General features: G+C 37.1%; 2 protein-coding genes across 7 annotated transcripts in view; one reads left to right on the top strand and one right to left on the bottom strand.

Moving 5' to 3' along the window:
* OFD1 (OFD1 centriole and centriolar satellite protein) overlaps nt 1–16,081 on the bottom strand; it is a 30,291-nt gene extending 14,210 nt beyond the window's left edge. The window contains exons 1-16 of one of the 3 annotated variants that reach the window (XM_032679380.1): nt 16,002–16,081; nt 15,760–15,866; nt 14,706–14,906; nt 13,857–13,925; nt 13,744–13,771; nt 12,885–12,992; nt 12,043–12,179; nt 9,776–9,949; nt 7,762–7,868; nt 6,701–6,820; nt 5,303–5,376; nt 4,536–4,627; nt 4,205–4,394; nt 3,545–3,675; nt 3,056–3,167; nt 1,010–1,615 (exon numbers count right to left, since the gene is read on the bottom strand). In XM_032679380.1, the coding sequence (XP_032535271.1) occupies nt 1,010–1,615; nt 3,056–3,167; nt 3,545–3,675; nt 4,205–4,394; nt 4,536–4,627; nt 5,303–5,376; nt 6,701–6,820; nt 7,762–7,868; nt 9,776–9,949; nt 12,043–12,179; nt 12,885–12,992; nt 13,744–13,771; nt 13,857–13,925; nt 14,706–14,906; nt 15,760–15,855 (2,245 nt within the window). In that variant the 5' untranslated portion in view covers nt 15,856–15,866; nt 16,002–16,081. Of the gene's footprint in view, nt 1–1,009; nt 1,616–3,055; nt 3,168–3,544; nt 3,676–4,204; nt 4,395–4,535; nt 4,628–5,302; nt 5,377–6,700; nt 6,821–7,761; nt 7,869–9,775; nt 9,950–12,042; nt 12,180–12,884; nt 12,993–13,743; nt 13,772–13,856; nt 13,926–14,705; nt 14,907–15,759 lie in introns of all 3 variants that reach the window. The other 2 variants (XM_032679381.1, XM_032679382.1) reach the window with 2 other exon arrangements.
* A 28-nt stretch (nt 16,082–16,109) lies between these two features.
* On the top strand, nt 16,110–22,287 carry TRAPPC2 (trafficking protein particle complex 2). Of its 4 annotated transcripts, none has more exons than XM_032679397.1 (5): nt 16,110–16,175; nt 16,965–17,074; nt 19,120–19,264; nt 19,924–20,009; nt 20,890–22,287. In XM_032679397.1, exons 2-5 carry the CDS (start codon nt 16,982–16,984, stop codon nt 20,986–20,988), a joined length of 423 nt encoding a protein of 140 aa, XP_032535288.1. In that variant the 5' UTR covers nt 16,110–16,175; nt 16,965–16,981; the 3' UTR covers nt 20,989–22,287. The 4 variants fall into 4 exon arrangements, with proteins under 4 accessions (XP_032535288.1, XP_032535292.1, XP_032535291.1 ...); XM_032679401.1 differs by lacking the exon at nt 16,110–16,175 and adding an exon at nt 16,311–16,330; XM_032679400.1 differs by lacking the exon at nt 16,110–16,175 and adding an exon at nt 16,395–16,413.
* Nucleotides 22,288–22,541: the final 254 nt, after the last annotated feature.

Below are 22,541 nucleotides of genomic sequence, written 5' to 3' on the forward strand. Positions count from 1 at the left end.
AGAGCAATAAATTACACAACTTATGGTATGAAAAAGCACTTCATTCTTTCCTTTCAATGTCATGGGATTCTGGGGTCTGTGAAGCAGTAATTAATCGATCCCTTTTCACCTTTTCCACATCATTCATTGCTTTCCAGATTTCCCACAGCCTACCTCAGCCAACTCTCTTCCAAACGAAGTTGCCCTTGTATTTAACCTTCCTTTATGGAGAAGCTGATCGTTATCTTTTTTTTTTGTTACTATCTCTTTTTTTTCATCCTATTAAATCCACTTTGAGCTAGGGTGACAAGAATTGCATCACTCAAGGAGCAGAAATACTGCAGATTTGAAACAACATAATTTTCTAAAAAAATTAAATTTCTTCTCTATTTTGCTTGCTTTTCTGTATATGGTCTTAAGGAAAAAAAAGGAAAAAAGAGACTAGATAATTATTAGACACTATGAAATTAATAGAAAATTAAAATTTTTCAACCATGACTAAACCCTTCCCCCTTACAATTGCTCAGGAATATTTGATAAAGATGTCACAGCAAAAACACCAAACAAAAGCAAATCTGGACCTTTCAGACTGCAAAGCTCAATTTAAGAGAAGCCAAAGCAGTCTTCTGCTGCACATGTTAACCAGAACAGTTAAATGAAAAGTTAGAAATACAAAAGGGATACAATTAATGTTGCAAAGTAGTTATACTTCATAGCAACCCTTGAATAAAACTCTGCATATCATAAGGTTACACCTGTAGTGCATTATATGGCATAGTCTCTTGAGAGCTACTTAAGACATGTTTAACTTCCCTCAACGTATTTCTCCAGTACTTGTTTCCAGGAATAAGCAGTACTCCAAGCAGTTAGTATATTTTGTCTCTTGCAAAACCACAACTCCTGACTTCTGCATCTTCGCAAATAACAAACAAGGGAAAGACTAACACTGCAAAATCTTTCTCTTCCCATAGAGCAAGAGGAACAGTAAATAAAACTCCACTACTGCACCACATTAACAATCATGACTTACCATCTGGAATTTTCTTGTTACTGAGATCTCTCATGGATTTGGAAATGGGAGTAGAAGAAAGGCGTCTTGACGATGATGCTCCTCTCTGTGGTGGTGTTAAGGGATTTTTAAAGATATCGGCCTGCCCAGTTCTTTTGACGTGTTCTTCACCTCTTGGACTGCTCAGAAGGGAATGTGGGAAGCTGGGATTATCCTCTACAAGTTCATGCTGGGTAGTCAAAGGGGGTCCACTAAGAGCATGCTGTAGAATTAAAGGAGACTCCATCTTTCTTGGTGTTCTGCTTGCAGCTGCATTCTGTATGACTCTGTGCTGGTAATTCCTGTAAGCTTCTTCCAAGTACTCTGCCTCTTTTGATAGCTCTTTTACTCTAGCCCAGGTTTGCGCGATGTACTCCAGGTCAGAATCCGGGGAAGCACTGCGTGGCTGTAACTGCTGGCTGTCTCTTGGCACAGCATTCACCTGCATCACATCAGTCACAGCACAATTCTTCAGGAATGCACTATCCACGTAAATATCATGGGGCACAGCTCTGTCACCGGTGAAGTCAAGGACAGAGCGATCGACAAGCGAAGGTTTTGGGTTCCGATACACTTCATTTTCCAGAGCTAAATTATAGCAAGAGAAAGGTGAGTGACACTAAAGAGAGAGAGGGAGACCCATAACAAAACAGAAACAGTAAAACGTGGCATTTAAATTCCATTTTGATCAAAATTATTTTAACATGGAATTGGCTTGTATTTTGAGAATTTAATGGGTTGATTAAATGTATTTTTAATGTGGCTACAAAGCTGCAAATTAACGCTACTATTTTTATTATATAATCCTTCCATGTAAAACTACCCTAAATACATACTCTACAATATTATTATTTAAATTATGTTTAAATAAAGAAATAAACATGAAAACATCACCACTTTGGATACCTTATATCTAATCATGCTGTTAAAGGCTGAAGAACACAAGGCATGTCACAAGTCTTAACAGTTTCCTTCTATTTAGAACAAAAAAGAATTTTGGAGAAAAACAACATAGCACACAGAAAATATTATAGGCTTGTTTTTCTTAAAGTACTAAAAAATTATCAGTTAAATTGCATGTTTTGGGGCTGTCTGCTTCCTGGCTTGCACTTGCATGCTTCAACAAGCCCAAAAGACCTGGGCTGTTTCTTTCTCAGCAAAATTACAACCTTGTTTTTTATTGTACATAAACGGTTCTTCAATGACCTCATTAACTCTGATTTAAATAAGTCCCTGAAGTACTTACAGTCATTTAATTAAAACATATATTTGCTATTTTGACACAAACAAATTTCCAATTCCAAATGGTACTGATACTTGTACCATAAATGAAAATGTACATATTGAGTTAGTGAATAATATAAAATATTGCATACACTGAATTATGATGAAACACATTATATATAATGTATAATCATTGCAGAATTCAATTCCGTATTTTTACATTAAATATACATCCCAAAACTTTTACTTACAATACTTGATATTAGTAATTTGACAAAGGCATCTTTAGAACTACATTTCTTCAGCAGACTGAATTGCTTTATGCAAGTGCCTCTGTTTCTAATGCCCATACAAGACAAGTTAAGTTAGGCAAAAGTTATTAGCCTTGACAAATTCTGTCAATGAGTCCGACTTAAATTTCTGAGGTATGTAATACAATTTCAAATTGATTATTCTTATTATGAACATTCAGGAATCAAAATGCATTAAAACACAACTCGCCTGCTGGAAAATGCTGTTTACATTATCAACAAACATTATTGCCTTCATACTGAGGAAAAACAGACAATAAAAATATGCAACTGTTCAGGGAGGAAAGTTTTCCCTTCCTCCTGTATATTTTTTTCTGAAAGGAAGTTTTAATGAGTTTGCTTTTTAAACTGGGCTTTTAAATAGATTTTGATTTTAAACTTTAAATCTACTCCCTGGTGGTATATTAGTTCTATGCAACTGCAGCTTTTCTAAGCTTCTGGAAATTCTTACACTTGTCCTTCAGAAAGGACTGCTGTGGTGTAAGATACAAACCTGCCTGTGTTTGTTTCACTTGCAGTTTCAGTTCTTCAACCTGCATGTTTAATTTTCTGACAGTAGCTTCGGACTCTAACAGTTGGGTCTCTAGCTGGGCACAACGCTCAACCTACAGGAGATCAAGAGAAAAACAAAACCCAGCATAATTAAAAAAAGAGAATAATTTCAACAAGCTGAATACTTGCTTTCTAAATGTTTTTCAGGTCCAGTCAAACCATTATCACATAATATCCTACCGAGAGTCAGTACTGACAACTTGTTGACTTGGACAGATTTACTTTGGATATATTGGGTTGGTTGTATTTTTTGGTAGTTTTTTTGTGTGGTATGTGTTTTGTTTTCTTTAGAGCTGTTTACATAAAAATAAGCACTGTACAAACAATCCTTCTAACTACACGCCAAACAGCCTGCACAGGCAGATGGATGAATGTGAAAAAGATGACAGGAAGAAGAAAGGATTCAAATAATTTAGAAACAATAATTTACCTTACTTTGTAGCTGCTTTTCCAAAATCTGCTTACGACTCTCAAATTCATCCAGCACCAGCTTCCTAGAGTGCTCCACTCTCCTCAGCTCCACTTGGCAGGCCAAGTACTCTGCCGAGGGCTGGGACAGCTCTACCCAGAAAGAGAAATACGAGACACTCAGACGAGTGTGCACTGTGCACTTTTCTACATGATACCCCTTGAAAACATAAAGCTGATTTGTTTTTATGAACATAACAAGGCTTTGCCTGAATAAACTACTTGGGGATTTTTTTTCTTCCTTTTACAAAGGACTGAAATTTTTGTTGGGGTAGTCATACATCTCTACTCCCCCATAATCTCAAACACACATTAAAAATATTTGGTATTTATAACTGTAGTTAGGCAAGCACTTAATAATGCCATGTTCTTTTTTCAAAGTGTGAAAGGAATATCCTCCATATTATAACTACCACTTAATTCAGGATTTCTACCATACAGACATATAAAAGAAAATAAACTTATGTCAAGGACTGTTTAATTTTATGCAAACATTAGCTTGGGTTTCATGCAAACTACAAGTAAACATAATACAGAGAAAGTATTTTAATGAAAATCTATTTCTAAACAAATAATTGTAGAGAAAGATAAACAAGAGAATTACTAAATCTTTCACACTGACTGTCTCGGAGATGCTGGTTCTCACTGCGAGCCTCATCCAACTGTTGCCTAAGTAGTTTATTCTGCACTTGGAGCTCCAATTTCTCCTCCTTTAGCAAAGGATAGTCTGATAACTCTTTCAGTTTCTCTGTCAACAACTGATTCTGTTTATTTGCCAACAGAACCTGAGCCTTCACTGACTCCAAATCCAGCTGCAAATAAAAAACAGTTTAGGAGCTTATGAACCTCTGTACTGCTTAACAATTATTTTTAGTTCCTATTTTCTTTTTTATTAATGTACCTTAACTGCACCAACTAGAATACAGCTTTTTTAAATTCATATTTACAATTACCTCAAGCTCTTTCGTGCGTGATACAGCTTGCTTGAGTTCCTCCTTTTTCGAATTAACAGCAATGGCTTCTTCATGCAAAAGCATGGCTTTCTCTGCAGGGAGGATTACAAATGTTGAATTAAAATTAGTAGAGTATTACAGTAAAAAACTGTATCAGCAAAAAACAGTTTTAAGCTTCTAAGCCCAACATTCAATTTAATTCAAGACATAAAAATGACTGAATGTCATACACATTCCTTCAAAATTAAGTAAATCACACTGTGTGTATATGTATACATATGTATATACATTTCTAGAATGAAGTAAATTGAATTCATATGTGTGCGATATATCATTTCTTACAGATATACCTGAAAGTCTAAACATGTTATCTGTTCCAGCTCTCTTCCTCAAGCTCCACTTAAGCATCTTGTGCACAATAAATGCAGAAACTGGTAACCATTCAAGGGTATGGCACCAGAGTTCAGTTAAAGAGGGTGAGGTAGCAGGACTTCAGAAGGAAAGGGGAAACTGAAAACCAGGAATGCCTTGCAGCCTCTGTGCAAAGTGGCAGCTTACAGTTCCCACTGTGTTCTGAACAGCAAGGAGTGGCTGACTTGTCACTGAATCCTGCTACATCTTTTTAAAATCTGTTGTGATGGTTTTTCTGTCACTTATACCACTGTTACTGAACGCTGTGACTGTTCAGTAACAATAGTGGTTTGATATTTGCTAGTAAAAGCTCTAGAGATAAACAGGTACTTTATCAATCTCAGACAGATGGTTACCTTTATTTTTTTTCTCATCTTCAGTAACTTTATTGGTTCTGGCTATGTATTCTTCTTTTAATTCAAGCTGATATCTAGAAGCAAAAAGAATTATGTATTCCCAAAGTATATGTGTACACGCATGCCCAGGTACTTGCATAAACTCCAGTCTTTCCCAAACTAAACTATAATCACACAATTATTTATTGACAAAATTAACTATTGCAGAGCCACCAAAATGGTTGGAAAGGGCCCTGCCAATCACCTCATTCAACCACCTGCTTGAAAAGCAAGACTACTGCCAACTCTACAGCAGGTCATCTGTGGCTCTTCCTAGCCAAGTCTTGAAAAACCTCAAAGGATGTATGTTCCACCACCTCTCTGGATGATCTGTGCCAATGCTGCACTACTCTCCCATTCAAAATTTCTTCCCTATGTCCAAGCTAAATCTCCCCAGTCACAATTTATAGCCCTGCCATATGAACTCAGAGGTCACATTTGAGAATCCAGTAACTATCCTGCTGGTCTTTACTAGGCCACCTCCAGTTTCATCATGACTTTTTTGAATTGGGGAGCGAAAACCTGGGCATGATATTCCTAGAACAGCCTTCCCCAATACCTGAAGGAGCCAATAAGTTCCCTGAGTCTGATGGCCATGCTGCTACTAATCTTACCATCATGCTGTTTGCCTCATTTGCCAGAGCACGCTGCTGGCTCATAATCAACCTGGCATTCACTGTAACTCATCCATCTCCTCTTCAGAAATACAGCTCCTCAGTCAATTAATTTTCTCCATTTATACTACCTCATAGGGCTATTCTGCCTCAATTCTTTGAAACTATGTTCAAGCAGATGGTACCAAATAAAAGAAGGTGATCTATATGAGAGAATCCCTCTCCAAAAATGGGAAGGGATGAAGAAGGTAAGAGCAAGTCAGTCTGTACAATGGACTAGTGTGTTTCTCACCCTGTTTCCAAGAAACATGTCACATCTCTTTCATGTTAATTTCCCCTTTGTGCCTCCTCCACATTCATAAAATGGTCAGTTCTTTTAACTGTGGTCAAAGGAAGTCACTAATACTGCTTCAGATTCCCTTCTCTAAACATATGAGTAATATCACCTCTCTTTTCCAGAATTTAAATGAATACAGAATTTAAACTACAACAATAATGTAATCTAAAATCAAAAGAGAATTTTTTTCTACAGCAAGCTTTTTCTGAAGGTGACAGTATGTTTTCTCTTACTAGCAAAGAGCTAAGCAATAATGATAAGAATTCAAGCTCACTAAAACAAAAACATAAGTGTACATTTTCAAAGTCCTTGCTCTGTTACACTTTTCAAAAGAAATCCTATACAATTTAATATTCTGTTTTCTAAGGAAGTAGTATGTGTTCTACTAGAGAAAAAAGAAAAATTTACTTTAAGAGTTCTGTCTTCAGTCTCTGGTCATATGTTTCCTCTATGTTCTTCACAGCAACCTCTCGACGCCGAAGTGCATCATCAATAGCTTTATTTTTCTCTTCCTGAAGTTTCTGAGTGCTGAAATATCCAAAATATACAGACCAGTAATAGAATAGAATAGAACAGAATAGAATAGAATAGAATAGAATAGAATGCAATAGAATAGAATAGAATAGAATGCAATATAATATAATATAATGACCAGTTATAAAGTCAAAACTTTTTGTTTTCTTTTCTACAACAACATTCATAGACATCAAAGGGTAATGTGCTTACTTGGAATACTGTAGCAAGTTGAAATTATCATCAGAATCTGTCACTGTAGTTCATTAAGAACAAGGACATGTGACACAAACTAAACTGCCTTATTTAAAATCCAGTACTAATCAATTATGCAGTTCTTCTGGGTTAACCCTGGCTCAGTTTGCCACACCAGGAACACTTCAGAGGAGAGAGTGATGAGCAGGCTATTCTATCAGCACCCTCTGCTGGGTTGATAAAAAAACCCAAGTTTTTATTAGCGGGATACTCGTTTTGCTCACAAACATTAAGTAGTATTGAAAATTTGATCAAAAAAGGTTTAGTTATTTTTTTTATTTAACTAAAGAAAACTGATCTTATTAAGGACAAATTAAAAAAACCCAACTCCAAAACATAGGACTAACAAGGCAAAATATCATATATGTGACTCATGAGCGTTAGGGTTACATACTGTGTTCTTTGTTTGGGGGTTTGTTTTTTTTCTTAATTTAAGCACTTCAAAGCAAACATCTGGTTCCTTGCCCCCAAAGCAATGCTGAATCATTTTGGTTGGATGAAGCGGAATAGAAAAAAAACAAACCCAACCTTTGTGTGGGGTATCCTGCTAAAAGAGACAGTATACAACACTGCTCAAAATGTAAAATGTAACTGCTGGGATATATAATCTACTTCAATGTCATAGTAGCAGAAACATCCTGAAGCACAGTTTTCAGAAAAAGGACAGCAGCATCATTTACATACATCCTTCAGCAACTTACAGTTCAAAGGCCTCCATCCTTTCCTTCAGTTCCGCCTCCCTGGTCCTTACGGCTTCGATATCTCTCAGTAGACTTTGTCTCTGAGCATACACTTCCTTTGCTTCTATCTGAATCACAAAATATTATCCCTAGTTTTACTTCACACTTTATACGTGTATTCACTGTTTAACACATTCAATTTACAAGGATCTTCTTCTGGAACTGATCTTACTCCCATAAATATTAATTATAGAGTAATAATTTGAAATAACATCCAGAATCAATTGTATGTATGTATCTTTTTGTGTTCCCTTTCTACTTTTACTCTGAGTAAAAATGTTTTAAATGGAGTCAGTATTAGCTACCTGTAAACACTTCTCCTTTAAGAAATAGCACTGATTAAAACTTACGTAAAAGCAAAAATTACAGAATAAATATGTTCAAACACTTGACTTTTTAAAATAAAAAATAGTTTTGTATGTTTTCACAAGACATAATTGAAAAAAACAAACTCCCTGATGAAACACGATTTAAAACTGAAACTGAGCAAACCAACAGCCTTTCAGTTTTTGCAGTTTAACTTACAGAACTCAAACAAATTGTAAAAGGGATTCTGTAAGTGATGAACATGTTAATACCAAAAGTCACCTATCTTCTTATTAATAAAAATGGTTTTTCTCATCCATAAGCACAAAAGACATTATTTCTCTCCAAAGAAGTAATAAATGTCTAAGAAGAAAATGATTTTGCCATACAGGTGCTTATATCAAGTTTGAAAGCTCTGTGCATTTGACAGTGCTGAAAGATTCAGCTGCTGCTCCTGGCACAAAAAAGAGAGCAGTTTCTCAAGCCACATTTCCAAGTCATCACAGTGAAGGCTTAAATCATCTGACATCTTTAATGTAAATATACCTGGATTCTGCTAAAAGAATTCCTATGTATATGAAACATACAGTTCTCAGTGAGTTCAGAAGCTGACAAGAGAAATTAAATATTCATACACAATACTTGACAGCTATGTTGATCTAGTAATTTGTTGCGGGTTTTTTTAATTATTGAATTAATTTCACACCCACAAAAGAAGATTGATAGCATAAAATAGATGGTTTTCTTGTAAGCTTCTAAGGACATAACCATGAAATAAATTCATGGCATAGTGACAAATTGTTTAATAATATAATAATACAAAAATCTATTCAGAAACCTGTATGACTTCTTCGTTAACCAATACCACATGTTCTCAGGGAAAAAAAACAACACACAAACAAAACCATAAAACCACTACAACAAAGTAAAAATATGGTAAGCATTTGTGGATGACTGTTATTTGGATATGAAGGTCTACTGCAGACAGCAGGGGGGTAACCAGGCAAACAGGCAACAGGAGAGCAAACAAACTATTCTCTCAAAGACTGAGTTAATAGAGACTGAGATAAGCAATTGAGAACTACATACAAATTACTGTGTGCTGTAGTAACAGTTACTACCCTGGCAAAACACCAAGAATTAACAGCCCAAAGGAGTAACTCATCAACACAGAAGTGTTCAAAGAAACAAACGGAGATGCCAGCATACAGTAAAGACAGTGGCTATTCAAAACATTCAACATATAAAGACAAACAGAAACGGTCTACCTGTACCCTACAGGCTATGTATTCCCTTTAAGTCCTTCTCAGCAGTTAAAAGAACCTAGATTTTAACTAAAATCTATGTTCAATTTTCCATGAAAAAAAAATAAAATCAATGATCTGAATTCAGTAAAACTACTAAAACAGACTCTAAAGTCTTTATTACATTTAGATCCTTCAGTCCCAGCTTCCAGAACTGTTCCTTTTCTAGCCACCTCTACTTAGGTATTTAACCATATTCGTTCTTGCAGTTGCTAAATTAACTCCCCTATTTATGAGAACAAAAGTAAATTCAAAGTTTTCCCTAATAAGTCAAGTAAGATCTGAAGGTAAATCTCCCAAAGACTAAAGAACAGTTTCACCAACTCACTGAATCACGATTAAGAAAAAAATACTTGGAACTTTACCTCTTGTTGCTTTTGAAGCCTCTCAATAGCATTCTTTTCACGAGAAATCAAGGCTTCAGACTTTGCTTGATGTGTCTTCTCTAACTCATGACGCAGCTCAGAGATTTCTTTCTGGGTCTGCACTTTCTCCTCCATTTTAATCTTTGCTACTTCAACTTCTTTAAAATGTTCCAGCTTTTACATAAAGGAGGAAAGAGAGGGCTAAGCAGGGCCATTTTAGAATTGACAAAGACAATCCTCTCTAAGACAATTCTAAATTTCACCTAGAAAATCTAGTTAGGAAATGATAATTTGATAAAAATTAATTACTGTGATAAAAGTATTTTAGCAGGACATACTACCTGCACATCTCACATAGTTTTCTTGTGTTCATCCAGCACCCCAAAGCAGATCTTACAGAAAACTATTAGCTTTAGACAAGAGCAAAATATAGACCTATAAAGAAAAACACACTGCAGATATGATATTCTGCTTGGAATTAAGGAAAGGTCACACTCTGTAATTCCTCTTCTGACACTGTCTCTATTCTTGCCCCTTTCCCAAAGAACCACTTTTGACTAGTGATTTAAGAAATGGTAGAAGCAAACCGATCCTGCATTGCTCAGCAACCACAGAAATTCATCTGGATGGCATAAAAAATGCAGAACATGTAACTCCACATAAAGAGAGATTCCACAATCAGGTTACAGTCCTGATTCACTGACTTCTAAGCACAATTGAAAATAAAAGTAAATGCACACAAACAGGAAGGTATGAATCTTGCAACTGCACAGAAGAATTATAGGGAACATGACTCCATACAGTGTGTGAAATACAATGTATGCAAGAACAAATAGGATTATAAAGAATTACAATAAAAATTTGGATGACAAGGGAAAGCAAGCATACAAGATAAGAAAATGTAAGGAAAAAATGAGCAAAAGAATAAAAAGAGAATGACAGAAAAATCGTGAGACTGGAGAAAAGATTAAAGAGGGGAAAAAGCACAGCAGCAATGTCTAATCTAGGAATTTGGGTCTATGGGCATAAATTTTATGAAAAATTAAGAAACAGTGAGACAGTACAGCACCACTTGTATACAGACAAAGTCAATTAGAATTACTCACAGTAATTCACCCCACATTGTTAGGAATTCAAGTAAAGTCAATTGAATTTAGAAGAGATTTATACCTGGTTAAGATTTCAATCTCCTTTCTTACAATTGGTTTGCTTAAACTGATACAAACTTAACAATACACAAATTATCATGTTTTACATGATAATTTGACACAGACAGAGAGAGTTAGGGAATAAAGACTAAATGAAAAATAAAGGTAAAATACATTGGCAGTTTTAATTCTGCATCCTTCTACTTGTCTAGGTGAATAAATATGACTACATTGATTTCCTCAAACAGCTTATATGCAGCTGAGTGCCTTTAAAAGTGTGTCTAAGAATTCTGATTATTAGATTATATTTTTATATCCCAATAAACTACTGATCTTGACAGGAACTAATGAAAAAATTGTTTAAATGAACTACAGTTAATCTTTTCTATCTAAATAAACAGTTGATTTTGACAGAAATTTATGGAAAAGAAAAAGATGCATTTAAATGAATTGCAGTATATTTCTTCTGCTACATTTTTCAGACACAGGGATCATTGAAGGATTACATGACAAAATTCTAATTTTATTCCCAAAATGAAGGAAAACTCTCTAAAAGAGCTGTCTTCAATTAGAGGAAGAAAAAACCCCACAGAAATAATTAATAATATTGTCTGTTATGACTTTAGTGTTTCTGTGCAATGCTTTGAAATACTATGCAAATTCTCACCAGTATTAAAAAGTAACTATCTGCCAAGCTACAGAGCAGCAAATCACAGCTCTCAGTTGCTATGCATTTACTGAAATCCAAGCTTTAAAATCATAACTGGTAAGGAAAATAATTAACATGACTAAGCAGAGTAAACATTTCTCCATAAAACAAAATAATCAAAGAGCAAATAAAATTTACCAAATTAAAACAACCAGAGTAAGTAAATGTTTTGTTACAAATCAACATCAGAATAAAAAGCTTAACATTCTATGCACATGTAACAAAAAAGGGGGATTGCAAATATATGTTATATCATCAAATTAACAATTGATATTTGATTAACTTAACCTTTTGTGCTTGCTGTAACTATTAGATCTTTAATTTCAGTTTACTTTAAGCATTAAACGTTTGCAATGTGCAAAGTCAAAATTAACAAATGTCTCCCTCAAATTCATTGACCAGAGTTATACCTTTTGATGCATTTCTGCTTGAAGCTGCTTCTCTATTTCTTTTCTATACTCATGAAGTTTTACTTCTAAAGATTCGTATTTCTGATGCTGGGGATAAGAGTCTGCAAACTGCTCATCAATCAGCTGAAGCTTCTCAGCTATAAAAAAGGCAACATATCCACCATAATTTAAAAAAAGTCACCACAGTTATCTTACCAAAAACTGTAGGAACCTCTCTCTCTGCAGGATGTTCCTCAGCTTATCTAAGTAGCACTGTCCTAGAAACACTTGTGTGCTACAAAAGCAGAGGCAGAATGCCATTGATCTGCTTTATGCCACACAACACATATCTAGGAGGAGGCACTTAGCTGTTTAGGCACTATTTGTGGTATTACATAGTCATTCATCCTCTTTTCCATGGGTGGACTAGAATTTTTAGCTTTTTTGTAATAATATACTAAAAACAGCATTCATATTATAATTCAAGAACTCCCAATCTATGTGTAACTTGCACTGAAACACTCATAGAAGGAGAAGTAAGGCACGCATTTACAATTATGTTTTCTAGAACATATTTCAACACATAACATTTACAGTCCATCTGTCATAACTAAATGTCCAAGAAAACACCTGAGCAAAAAAAACCAAAACAAAACAAAACACAAAACTTAAAAAGACTCTTGCCTTTTTAAAGAAAATTTAGAAATTCCATGTACTAGTGATAGACATGATCTTCACTTATTATTACTTTAGGCTACTTTTGAATAAGTAATGAAAGCATATCATTCATACAATGCATAAATCCACACCATTTACCAATATGAAAGTATGTGGGGAGACTTGCTTGCACAGGCTGCACTTACCAAGAGATTCTCTATAAGGAGGCACTGAGGTTGTCTGAGTCTCTGTGTTATGAGTTTCCTTATTTAGATGATGCTCTGTAAGTCCGATTAAAATCTGCATAAGAAAACCTGGCAAGATCCAATAGATCAATTAGTTCTCATTTCATAACAAAACTGAATTTGAGCCTGTAATTAACAAAGTAATTTTCAATTTACAAGAAAACCTATTTGATTTATAGAAAGAAAAGTATTTAAGTAAACTACTGTGGTTTTGTTATAAGCACGATCCAGTCCATCTCATTCAGCAAAAGCTGTCCTTTTGTAACTTTTCCTCCCATCCATGTCTCTGTCTCTTTCACTCCCAAGGTCAGTTGAGAGTGAAGATTATTACTACTTAATTATGAAGCTACTTTAGGTTATACAGTATAGCTAGGTTTCATCATAAGACATAAGAATTATTTCTTATTCAAAACAATGGAAAGTAAATTAAACCTGTAACTAGTTTTGAAGTACATTCTGCAAGCTAATGCAGTATTATAAGCACAACCCAAAATCTGAGTTTGTCAAAGGGAGTGTGAAAAGCTTCCAAAGAGCATTATATTTAATACCTGATTACAGATTTTTCTCATGTTTCTAATGTTCAAGTCATTTATTTCATAAGTGAATGTTAACACCTAATCCACACCACAAATAGGAGTCAGATAATCCTGAAATATAACATTCATCACCCTAGTGTACTGCAAGCTTCAAAATCCAACTTAATCCATATTATTCCATACCAACATACACTCAAGGAATCTGAATTTTTATTGCTCACATCTTAACAAAAATGAAGCTAACACAATTATCCTTGTCTGCATCATATACAAACATCTTGTACCTTTATTTTCCTTCTGGGTTCCTGAAGTCTGTAAGAAAGAAAAGAAGTTTTAGCCAGTCTATTTTCATCACTGCTGTAATTTAAGTTTATTTTCAAAATCAAAATAACTTTACCAGTGATTCGTAAAGACTGGACTTTGGACTGATCCTCATTAAGTGAAGAAGGTCTTGCATAGTCCACGGCTTTGGGGAAAAGAAAGATCAGTGAGAAAAGGTTAACTGATTGAAAATAATTTCAAATATGTAACAGGCCCTATTTTACAGTTGTACAATGTTTTCCATTTTAAGATCTATTCATCGTGTTGTAAAATCATTCAGAGGCTGCTGTTCTAGTACTACATTTACGTATCGCCCCTACTTAAGACATACAGCAGCCAGTAAGTAGCTTTATGATCAGCTGAAACTCTAAAAACAGATAGTTTTGTTTCCTCCTCACCCTAGGTACATGCCCTTGCTACTTTCCTTGCCTCTTTTCTTCATTTACCATACAAGTCAGATGAGTTCACTGACCTAAATGACAACTAACTATTCACCAGGTCAAGAAATTAATTTTCAGTTAGAAACAACTTCACCCTACCACAGACTTACAGAGAAGAAACAAAGAAAAGGCAAGGACTGCCCTTTTCAGCCACACTTTGTAGTTAGAACAGCTTCAACTGACCAGGAACCACAGTTTCAGGGCATTGAATGGCCAAACATGCTTTTACCAGGATCAGTTCCCCAAACACTCTGCCACACAGCCAGACTGTGGCTACATCTTTCCAGAACAGCATTGTTACCTTATTGTCAGTTTAAAGTATTCATGAAAATGGCCCTGAATAATGAAATGTTTTATGGAGATCATCAGAAGCTGTACTTGTGTTTGTACTTCCCTATCACAAAATTTTTTTCAGTTGTTGGAATATGACAACCCCCAGGAAGTAAAGCTTAGACATCATGGAAGAGGCAAATTACTGAACCTACCTTCTTCTTCTCCAATCCACTTTCTGGAAAGAAAACTGAAAGCGAATATTCGTAGCCACATCTCTGTAGATGATCTGCAACCAGACTGTTGGAAGCTGTGATCAAAAGTGAACTGTCATCGCTTGGAACCGTCTGTGGTTGAAGTTCTCCACTCAAAATTGGGTGCATTAGTTCATGGATGAGCTGGTTTCGGAGCTGTGTCTGATACAGAAAAAACACTGTATTCTCAGTTTACATGTTACTCAATGAGAGTTTTAATTTTTCAAAATCCAGGGTGAGTCTCATTTTACCTGTACAACCTACATAACAGAACAGGGCAGAGAAATTTTGGCAAAATCTGGAAGTGCACTTGGGACACCATGCCTTTCTTCAAAACACTCTTAACTGTGGATACAGTGATCCCTGACTTTCCCTCAAGATCTACGTAGGACTGAAAAGAAGTATTGTTCTCAGTCAAGAGCTCACACAAACACCACTCTCCTACCCCCCAGCTTAATTTTCCAATCACTGCTTCCCTGTTCTCCTTCCCTCTGGTTTAAAGCCTGCCTGATGTGGCCTCAATTGCAGGTGTACCTGGAACCCTTACTAGTCCCCTTTCGAGTCTCATATCAAGAAGCTGCTGATGCCATCAGAAACGGAGATGAGAAAATAAACAGAAAATTCAATATCTTTAATATCAATGATTTTGTAGGAAAGCAAAAGGGTACTAATCAAACAAGCCTAGAGGCACTAATAATAATTAAATGGCATTTTTTTCATTATATATTTGCATTCTATGAGTTAAAGCAAAGAAAAAAAGTAACCTAAAATCAGAAAATCTCCCTCCTGTAAAAGGAGAAAATAATCATTTTCATTATATAGTTATACAAATTGTTTATAGCATACTAAAAGATCACGACAGAAACAGAGTTTTAAGCTTTCAAAAGCAGGTATGCAACCGTGACACAAAAAATAATACATTAGCGAAGAGAGTGAGACATTTGTATTCGGCGTGGCTTTCACTGCTCTCAGTGTAAAGCAGTACAGCGGATCACAGGTAGCACACAAAGCACACCTTAAGTGTGTCCAGCACGCCTCGGCTCTTAAAAGTCTGATACAGTCTTTTCCGGAGCTCCTCTTGGGACAGCGCCTCCCTTTCAGCCGAAGCCATCCTGCCCTACAACATCGGGGGGGAAGAAAAAGGGGCATTATTGACTCCCAGCTCGACCCACGGCCAGCGAAACGCCGAGCGCCGCCCCAGCCTCCCCCTCGGGCTTTCCCGAGGCAGCCTCCCCCTACCCGCGGGGAGCGGGGCCGGGGAGCGGGGCCGGGGAGCACCACCCGGCTCGTCCCGGTACGGCCGGGCTGTGGCGCCGGTCGCGGCGCGGCCCCGGCGGCGGCTGTGCCGTCACGGAGGCGCCGGATGGGGCGGGCGGAGCGCGGCGCTTCCGGGCGGCCGCGGGCAGCAGGGACGGATCATCGCGGCCAGGGGTGAGCGGCGGGGCCGGGCGGTCCTTCCCCTGGGGGGCGGCGGGACGGCTCATCCCTCCCGGGTAACTGCGGAGTGCCCGGGGATGGGGCCGCGGGATTGCCCCACGGCCGCCGTGTGCGAGGGAGGACGGCGACCCTTCCCCTTCCTGCTGCCTGTGAGCAGGGTCCGGGGAGAGACAGGCGAGGAGGTTCCTCGGAGGCGGTGCCCCGCGTTACTGCGTGGGATCGCCGCGTCCAGGTGGCTGAGGGGGCTGTCAGGGGGTAAAATCATCAGTGAGCGGTGCAGGAGGCGTTTGTAGGTACCAGTAAATAGGTTCACTTCCAGGAGATGTTTAGCTTTCTAAGGATATTTTCCACCCTCCCCCAATCACAGAACGGGGAAGGTCGGAAGGGGCCACAGTGGATCATCTGGTCCAATCTCCCTGATCAGGCGGGGTCATCCCAGAGCATGTGGCACAGGTTTGCATCCATAGTATTCTTGAATATCTCCAGTGAGGAAGACTCCACAACCTCTCTGGGCAATCTGTTCAGTGCACGGTCACCCACACAGTAAAGAAGTTCTTCCTGGTGTTCAGGTGGAACTTCCTGTGCATCAACTTCTGCCTGTTGCCTCATGTCCTGGTAGTTGGCACTACTGGCTCCATCCTCTTGATATGCACACCTAAGTGTTTATCTCTCTTCAGCCTCTGGTAAATACGAACAGGAAGCATGTTGGCTAATTTTTAGGATCATTTCTACACGGACTAATATACAGAGTCATCAGCATGTCTGGTTTTTTTTTTTGGTAAGGAGCACTATTTTGAAGAATGTCTGGAAGTTTCTACTTCGTGATAGTTGGTCATCATGATAATCCCATATTTGAAATGGAATTTCTGCCTCCTGGAAAAGTAGAGTCTAAGGTATGTTTTTTTCCCTGTGACATTCCTATGATGTAATTACAGTGCATTTTATTGTATAGTTTTATAGTGTATTAGAAACACAACCAGCATGTTATTAGAAGTAGTATCTACTGTTTTCTGTTTGGTTTTGTGTTTGTGTTTTTTTTTTACCAGAAACTTTGTCATAGGGAGTAGAACTCTGGAGTTCTGAAGTCTCTTAAAAATCCTTGTCAGATCATACTAGTTCTTCATAAAACACATCTTCCTTAAATATTTGCTGCTATATGTTATAGAATATATATCCTAGTTGTGCTTTGGTAATTTTTCTTAGTGTGTAGAGGTTTTATAATAGCTGTTCATTATTTAATGCTACTTAATTTTAAGGCATTTGTATACAGTAATAAGGTAAAGTAAGGAACATAAATTTGAAAGCTCATTTTTTATGCTATAAAATATTTTTTAACCATCTTCACTAGTCATACTTGCTTTTAAGTCAGAAAAGCTTAAAACTTGTATTGATAAATAAAGACTTGGAAAACATCAGAAATGTAAGACTACTCAATCAGTAATGTTTCCAATGGGAAAAGAACAAATCTATGCATAGTGATATTACATGAAAGAAAAAACAGACTTCAGAATAAAAGTACGTGAATCTGTGAGCGTATCCAAAAGTGGAATTGTGTACTGTCACTGACTTGAACTGCATGGCATCATCTGTATTTTGAGCTAGTGTCCCATAAAAGATCATAAATAAGGCTACTCAGACTAGACTTAGTGGGAAGGTATGTCACATTGTGGAAAAATTCATTTTCTGCATTCTGCTAATGGAAATAACTTGGCTCAGGTAAGCTTCTTGTCTGACTGAGCTTGGAGTACTAATTTTGGTCCTAAGAATCTAAACTTGATGTGCACTGAAGGAGAACGAGTAGACATTGATATGTTTTGGCAACTATTACGCCTGTTTCTGAGACATGCCACTGCTGTGAATTCAGTGGCACTGCACAGCCCCCTAAGGCAAGAGGTTTGCATAATGTACGTGGTAAATCAGCAGAAGCTTTTGCCCCTTTAACTTTGCTACCTAGTCTCTTCCTCAGTGTGGCTTAATGGAACTTGCAAAGCTGTTAATGGTCTGAGCCATACCTGATTTGTGGGAAAAACTGAGGTGACGATGGCAGTAACAACATCCCTGTATTATGAGAAACAGTGCAAGACTACTTATTTTTCCGATCTAATAAAAGCTTGCAGTATCATTTTGTTCTGTATCTCTTCTTGGCAGATGTCTTCTGGTGTTCTAGGTCTTTGCCTACACAGCTCTTTAGTGATAGGGCCAAACACTGATCATTCTCATGAAGGCCACTGATGTTTATTATAGGAAGAGGTGCAATTTACTTCTGTAAGCACAAATTTAATACTAGTTGCAGGATGTTTTTCTGCACTAGGTTTTAGGAAAAAGAAGACCTCCAAAACAATAAAACAATCCTGTTTCTAAGTAAATAACATGAAAAGAACAGAACCTTTAGGTGATGTTATCAGTACACCTGTCCTCTGTACATCTCTGCTTTCCCCATCTGTCCCCCTGATTTTACACATTGTAATCTATTGTTTAATTTCTGCCAAATTTGACAGAAACATTACAGTCCAAAAACTGCTGCATTGGTGTAAATGTAGCAAAAATAGGTGTCTCGAAGGAAGAGAAAAATACATACTAGGGCCTCTCTTGTGGAATGAGTTAGCAGTGGGAGTTTACCCATTGGTAAACAAAAGAATTCATGCTTGAATTCATTCCTGAGTGATAAATATAGGCTTTATTGGTTCTGCTGCTCTCAAGACTGGTTTTGTGATGACCAGTGTTTTTGTGATATTATGATGACCCTTTTTCTTCCTTGAATCATGACAATATATACTCGTTTAATTTAATTACAGGATGGCACATGTGGCAGAAAAGCAGGGTATATGTATCTTTATGTAACTTGAGCACTGGTTGTTTAGCAATTTGAGCAAATGATTGTTTATATTTCACTCTTTTCACTGAATTACTAATCCTCTGTCTTCTGGGAATACATTAGGATGATCATCGTCATCTCAACCAATTCATTGCCCATGCTGCTCTTGACCTAGTGGATGAGAACATGTGGCTTTCTAACAACATGTATCTGAAGACTGTGGACAAGTTTAACGAATGGTTTGTTTCTGCTTTTGTCACAGCTGGACATATCCTTTCCTATTCTCTTTCCTTATATTTATGTAGGAAAAGCCTTTTGCCAGAAAGACATAAAATGAGTTTGGAGCAGATTTTCACTGTTGTTGTTAGAGAGAGTCACCAGCTTCAGGAAGAACTGTGTTGGGAGGCACAGCGGCTGTTTCAAACTGGGAACAATTGGAAAGGTGGATTTTTACTTCTGGAGGAGCTGAAATAGCCTAATGAAATGTGGAGCTCACATGGACTAGAGGAAAGAAGTATGAGAGGGTCTAAGCAAGCTTATATGATTCTCTGTTCCAACCCCTTTGATTGTGCTAGAGAGGAGAGGTGGGGATGAACAGGCTTGGTGTCAATCACACCAGTCGTGAAAACGCAGTGTCAAGGCTTGATCTTATGTACAGGTAGTCCTGGCAGTGTTTGTGGAGAAACATTTGTTATACACAGCAAATAACACTGAATGTAATTTTAACCTTAGGGGTATTATGGCAAAGGTTCAGAGAGCATCATCCACATTCAGAAATATATACTTCTTTAAATGCTTCCTCCTATGAGTCACTGCTATTTCATGTACAGCTAAACATATATGCAGAATTAGGTGTAAATGCTTATCTCAGGATATGTTACATATCTCTTTTCTTCTTGAAAGTTCTATTTTCCTTAATTGCTGTACATATGAGATTTATAATGCTTCATGATGTAAGGCTAGAAGATGGAATTAAGAACTTCTTTAATGATGTATATGAGTTGTATATAAAGGTAAGAAACCAAGTCTTATGGTCTTGCTGCAGTACTTTTAAGCGTGTTCTGCTGTACATGGTCAGGCACACGTGTTTTAGCACGTTTTCTCATGGGGGCCTGTATAATTGGAGAAGAACCTGTCCACATCAGCCAGTGTTGGTAACATGTGACACAAAGCCTTTGTTTTGCATTAAACAGAGTAGATTTTTCTAAATTGTTATAAACTGTGCTCTTTTAGAATTTACTCTTCATTTTAGTCCAGTGGTTTTTTCACAGAATAGAATGGTTTGGGTTGGAAGGGACCTTAAAAATCATCTCGTTCCAACCCCCTGCCATGGCAGGGACACCTTCCACAAGACCAGGTCGCTCAAAGCCCCACACAACCTGACCTTGAACGGTTCCAGGTATGGGGCATCCACAGCTTCTCTGGGCAACAGAGAAGTTGGGAGGCAACTTCTTTTGAGGCATTTTGGGGCAATATTGTGTCATTAATGGTGATTAAAAAGGAAAGGACTGTTCTACAAAGCCTGGCGGCAGTGCTTCGCTCTCAGAACACTTAGCCCTGTTCTCACATCCCAGTGTATTTCCACTAGATGGGGTAATGGCAAAGTGTCATGGGAAGCATCACAATCTCAGCCTCCTGCAGGCACTCAAATGATGCTAATTTCCAAAAGAGAAATTTCAACTGGTGGTGTGATGCATTTGTTCTGAGGAGCTGGTTCTAGATGGCTCTGCACATATATGGGGAGAATGCAAGGGCCTGGAAAGAAAGGACTGTTTAGGAGTTCTGTGCTCTTCGTGGCGCTAAATAGGCCAAAAGCTAGTAGTAGATTTCACCTAAGTGACATTTTCCAGGGCTGTATTTGTGTTTATTGATAAGTTTTTCTTCTTTCCCCAGTTTGCAATGAATCCATTTTATGAACTCAATTCTCCTATTCGATCTACTGCCTTTGAAAGGAAAGTCCAGTTCCTTGGGAAGAAACACCTTTTAAGCTGAATAAATACATTTGCTGAGTGAGTGTTTTTTCCATATTTTCCTGACTGTTTGAACTGTTATTCTTCTGGTTAGTTCCCTGCATGTTTGAGATTCATCTTCTGAAGACTGACAAATTGGGTGCTGAAGGAACTTTTTCTTTTTGATGGTACAAGTAAGAACAGCCAAACTTCTCTGGTTAAAATATGTTATCTTAAGAAGTTTCCTTTTATGTGGTATGAAGTTGTTTTAAAATGTCAGAGGCTGCACAGGTACAAACTAAGACATTTGGGTGTCAATATGCAAAGTGTAAGCCTCTTACACAGGGTAGGAGGAAATCAGATCTACATGCAAAAGATGTCTCCAGCTATCTGAATTAATATGAGTAAATGAGAATTCTTGACTGGAAAACAGTGTGGTTAATTTTGTTATAAACTTTGCTACTTTCATTCCTTTGCTAGAAAACTTACTCTGCAGACTAACCAGACTAACCTCAAACTTTGTGATAGTAAATCAGGTCTCTATTTATTAATGTGTAATTGTGTGTATATAAAGTGCTCAATAAAAATAAAACAGGACAGACAGAAAAGCTGTCTCCAGTATTTCAAGAAGCTTTGAGAAAAAAAACTTAAAGTTTAAAAGCTTATAATTTCCAATTTACCATATGTTTAGCTGCAGTATTGCATCAATGAAGTGAATGAAGTAGACCAGAACAGCCATGTCTGCCCTGACATTAATTCTAATTCACGCACAAAACCCCCCCAAACTAAATTTACATGTTTAAACACACTCCTTCCCATTATTTTTCAAGTGCTGAAAACTTTCTTTTTGCAAATATATTTAGAGTAGGATCTTTGAACCATGAAACTCCATTTGTTGAAGTTTCAGAAAGGCATTACTTGGCCTGTCTGGCTCCTATTTCATTGTAAAACATGTTGGGGACCCTTTTGCAAAACTTACCATCATTCCAAAACGGTAATTTTTAATATGACATTTATGTACCTAATATTTTGTTTAGGTTTACAATCCTTTAAGTATTCTGTTCCTTTTTGCAATAAATCTGTGTAAGCTATCTTCTTGTACTTTTTTTTTAAATGTCTGAAAAGTAATTTCCTAAGGAAGGGGCATGGTGTTCTAAGAAGTACATATTGCATAGTCTGTATAATTAAAGGGAGTACATACATGTGCTATAAATGTATAGTCAGTTATTATTTCTACACTTACTGCTACACTGTCACTGTAAAATATACCATGAGGAAAAAAAGAACATGATATAAAGATTGCAGTATTTACCTTAAATAAAACACAGAATGATGCACTATGTATGTGTGTTGAGTATACTTGAAGTGATTTAGAAGAAAACTAGGTAACCACAGTAACATTACCTGGTGGGGTGGCAGGTGAAGATGGGAATACTTGTCTTTGCAATGTTATTTCATACAAACTGTATTTTGGTAATATCATGTAATTTTATATAAGTCAACTTATTTTTATTTTTTTTCTATATACACGAACTCAAGAGAAGCACACTTGAGGTAAAGCATTCTTGCTCATATGATAAGGAGCAGCTGTTGTTT

This window comes from Chiroxiphia lanceolata, chromosome 2 (genome assembly GCF_009829145.1).
Source record: "Chiroxiphia lanceolata isolate bChiLan1 chromosome 2, bChiLan1.pri, whole genome shotgun sequence".
NCBI classification, from domain to species: Eukaryota; Metazoa; Chordata; class Aves; order Passeriformes; family Pipridae; genus Chiroxiphia; species Chiroxiphia lanceolata.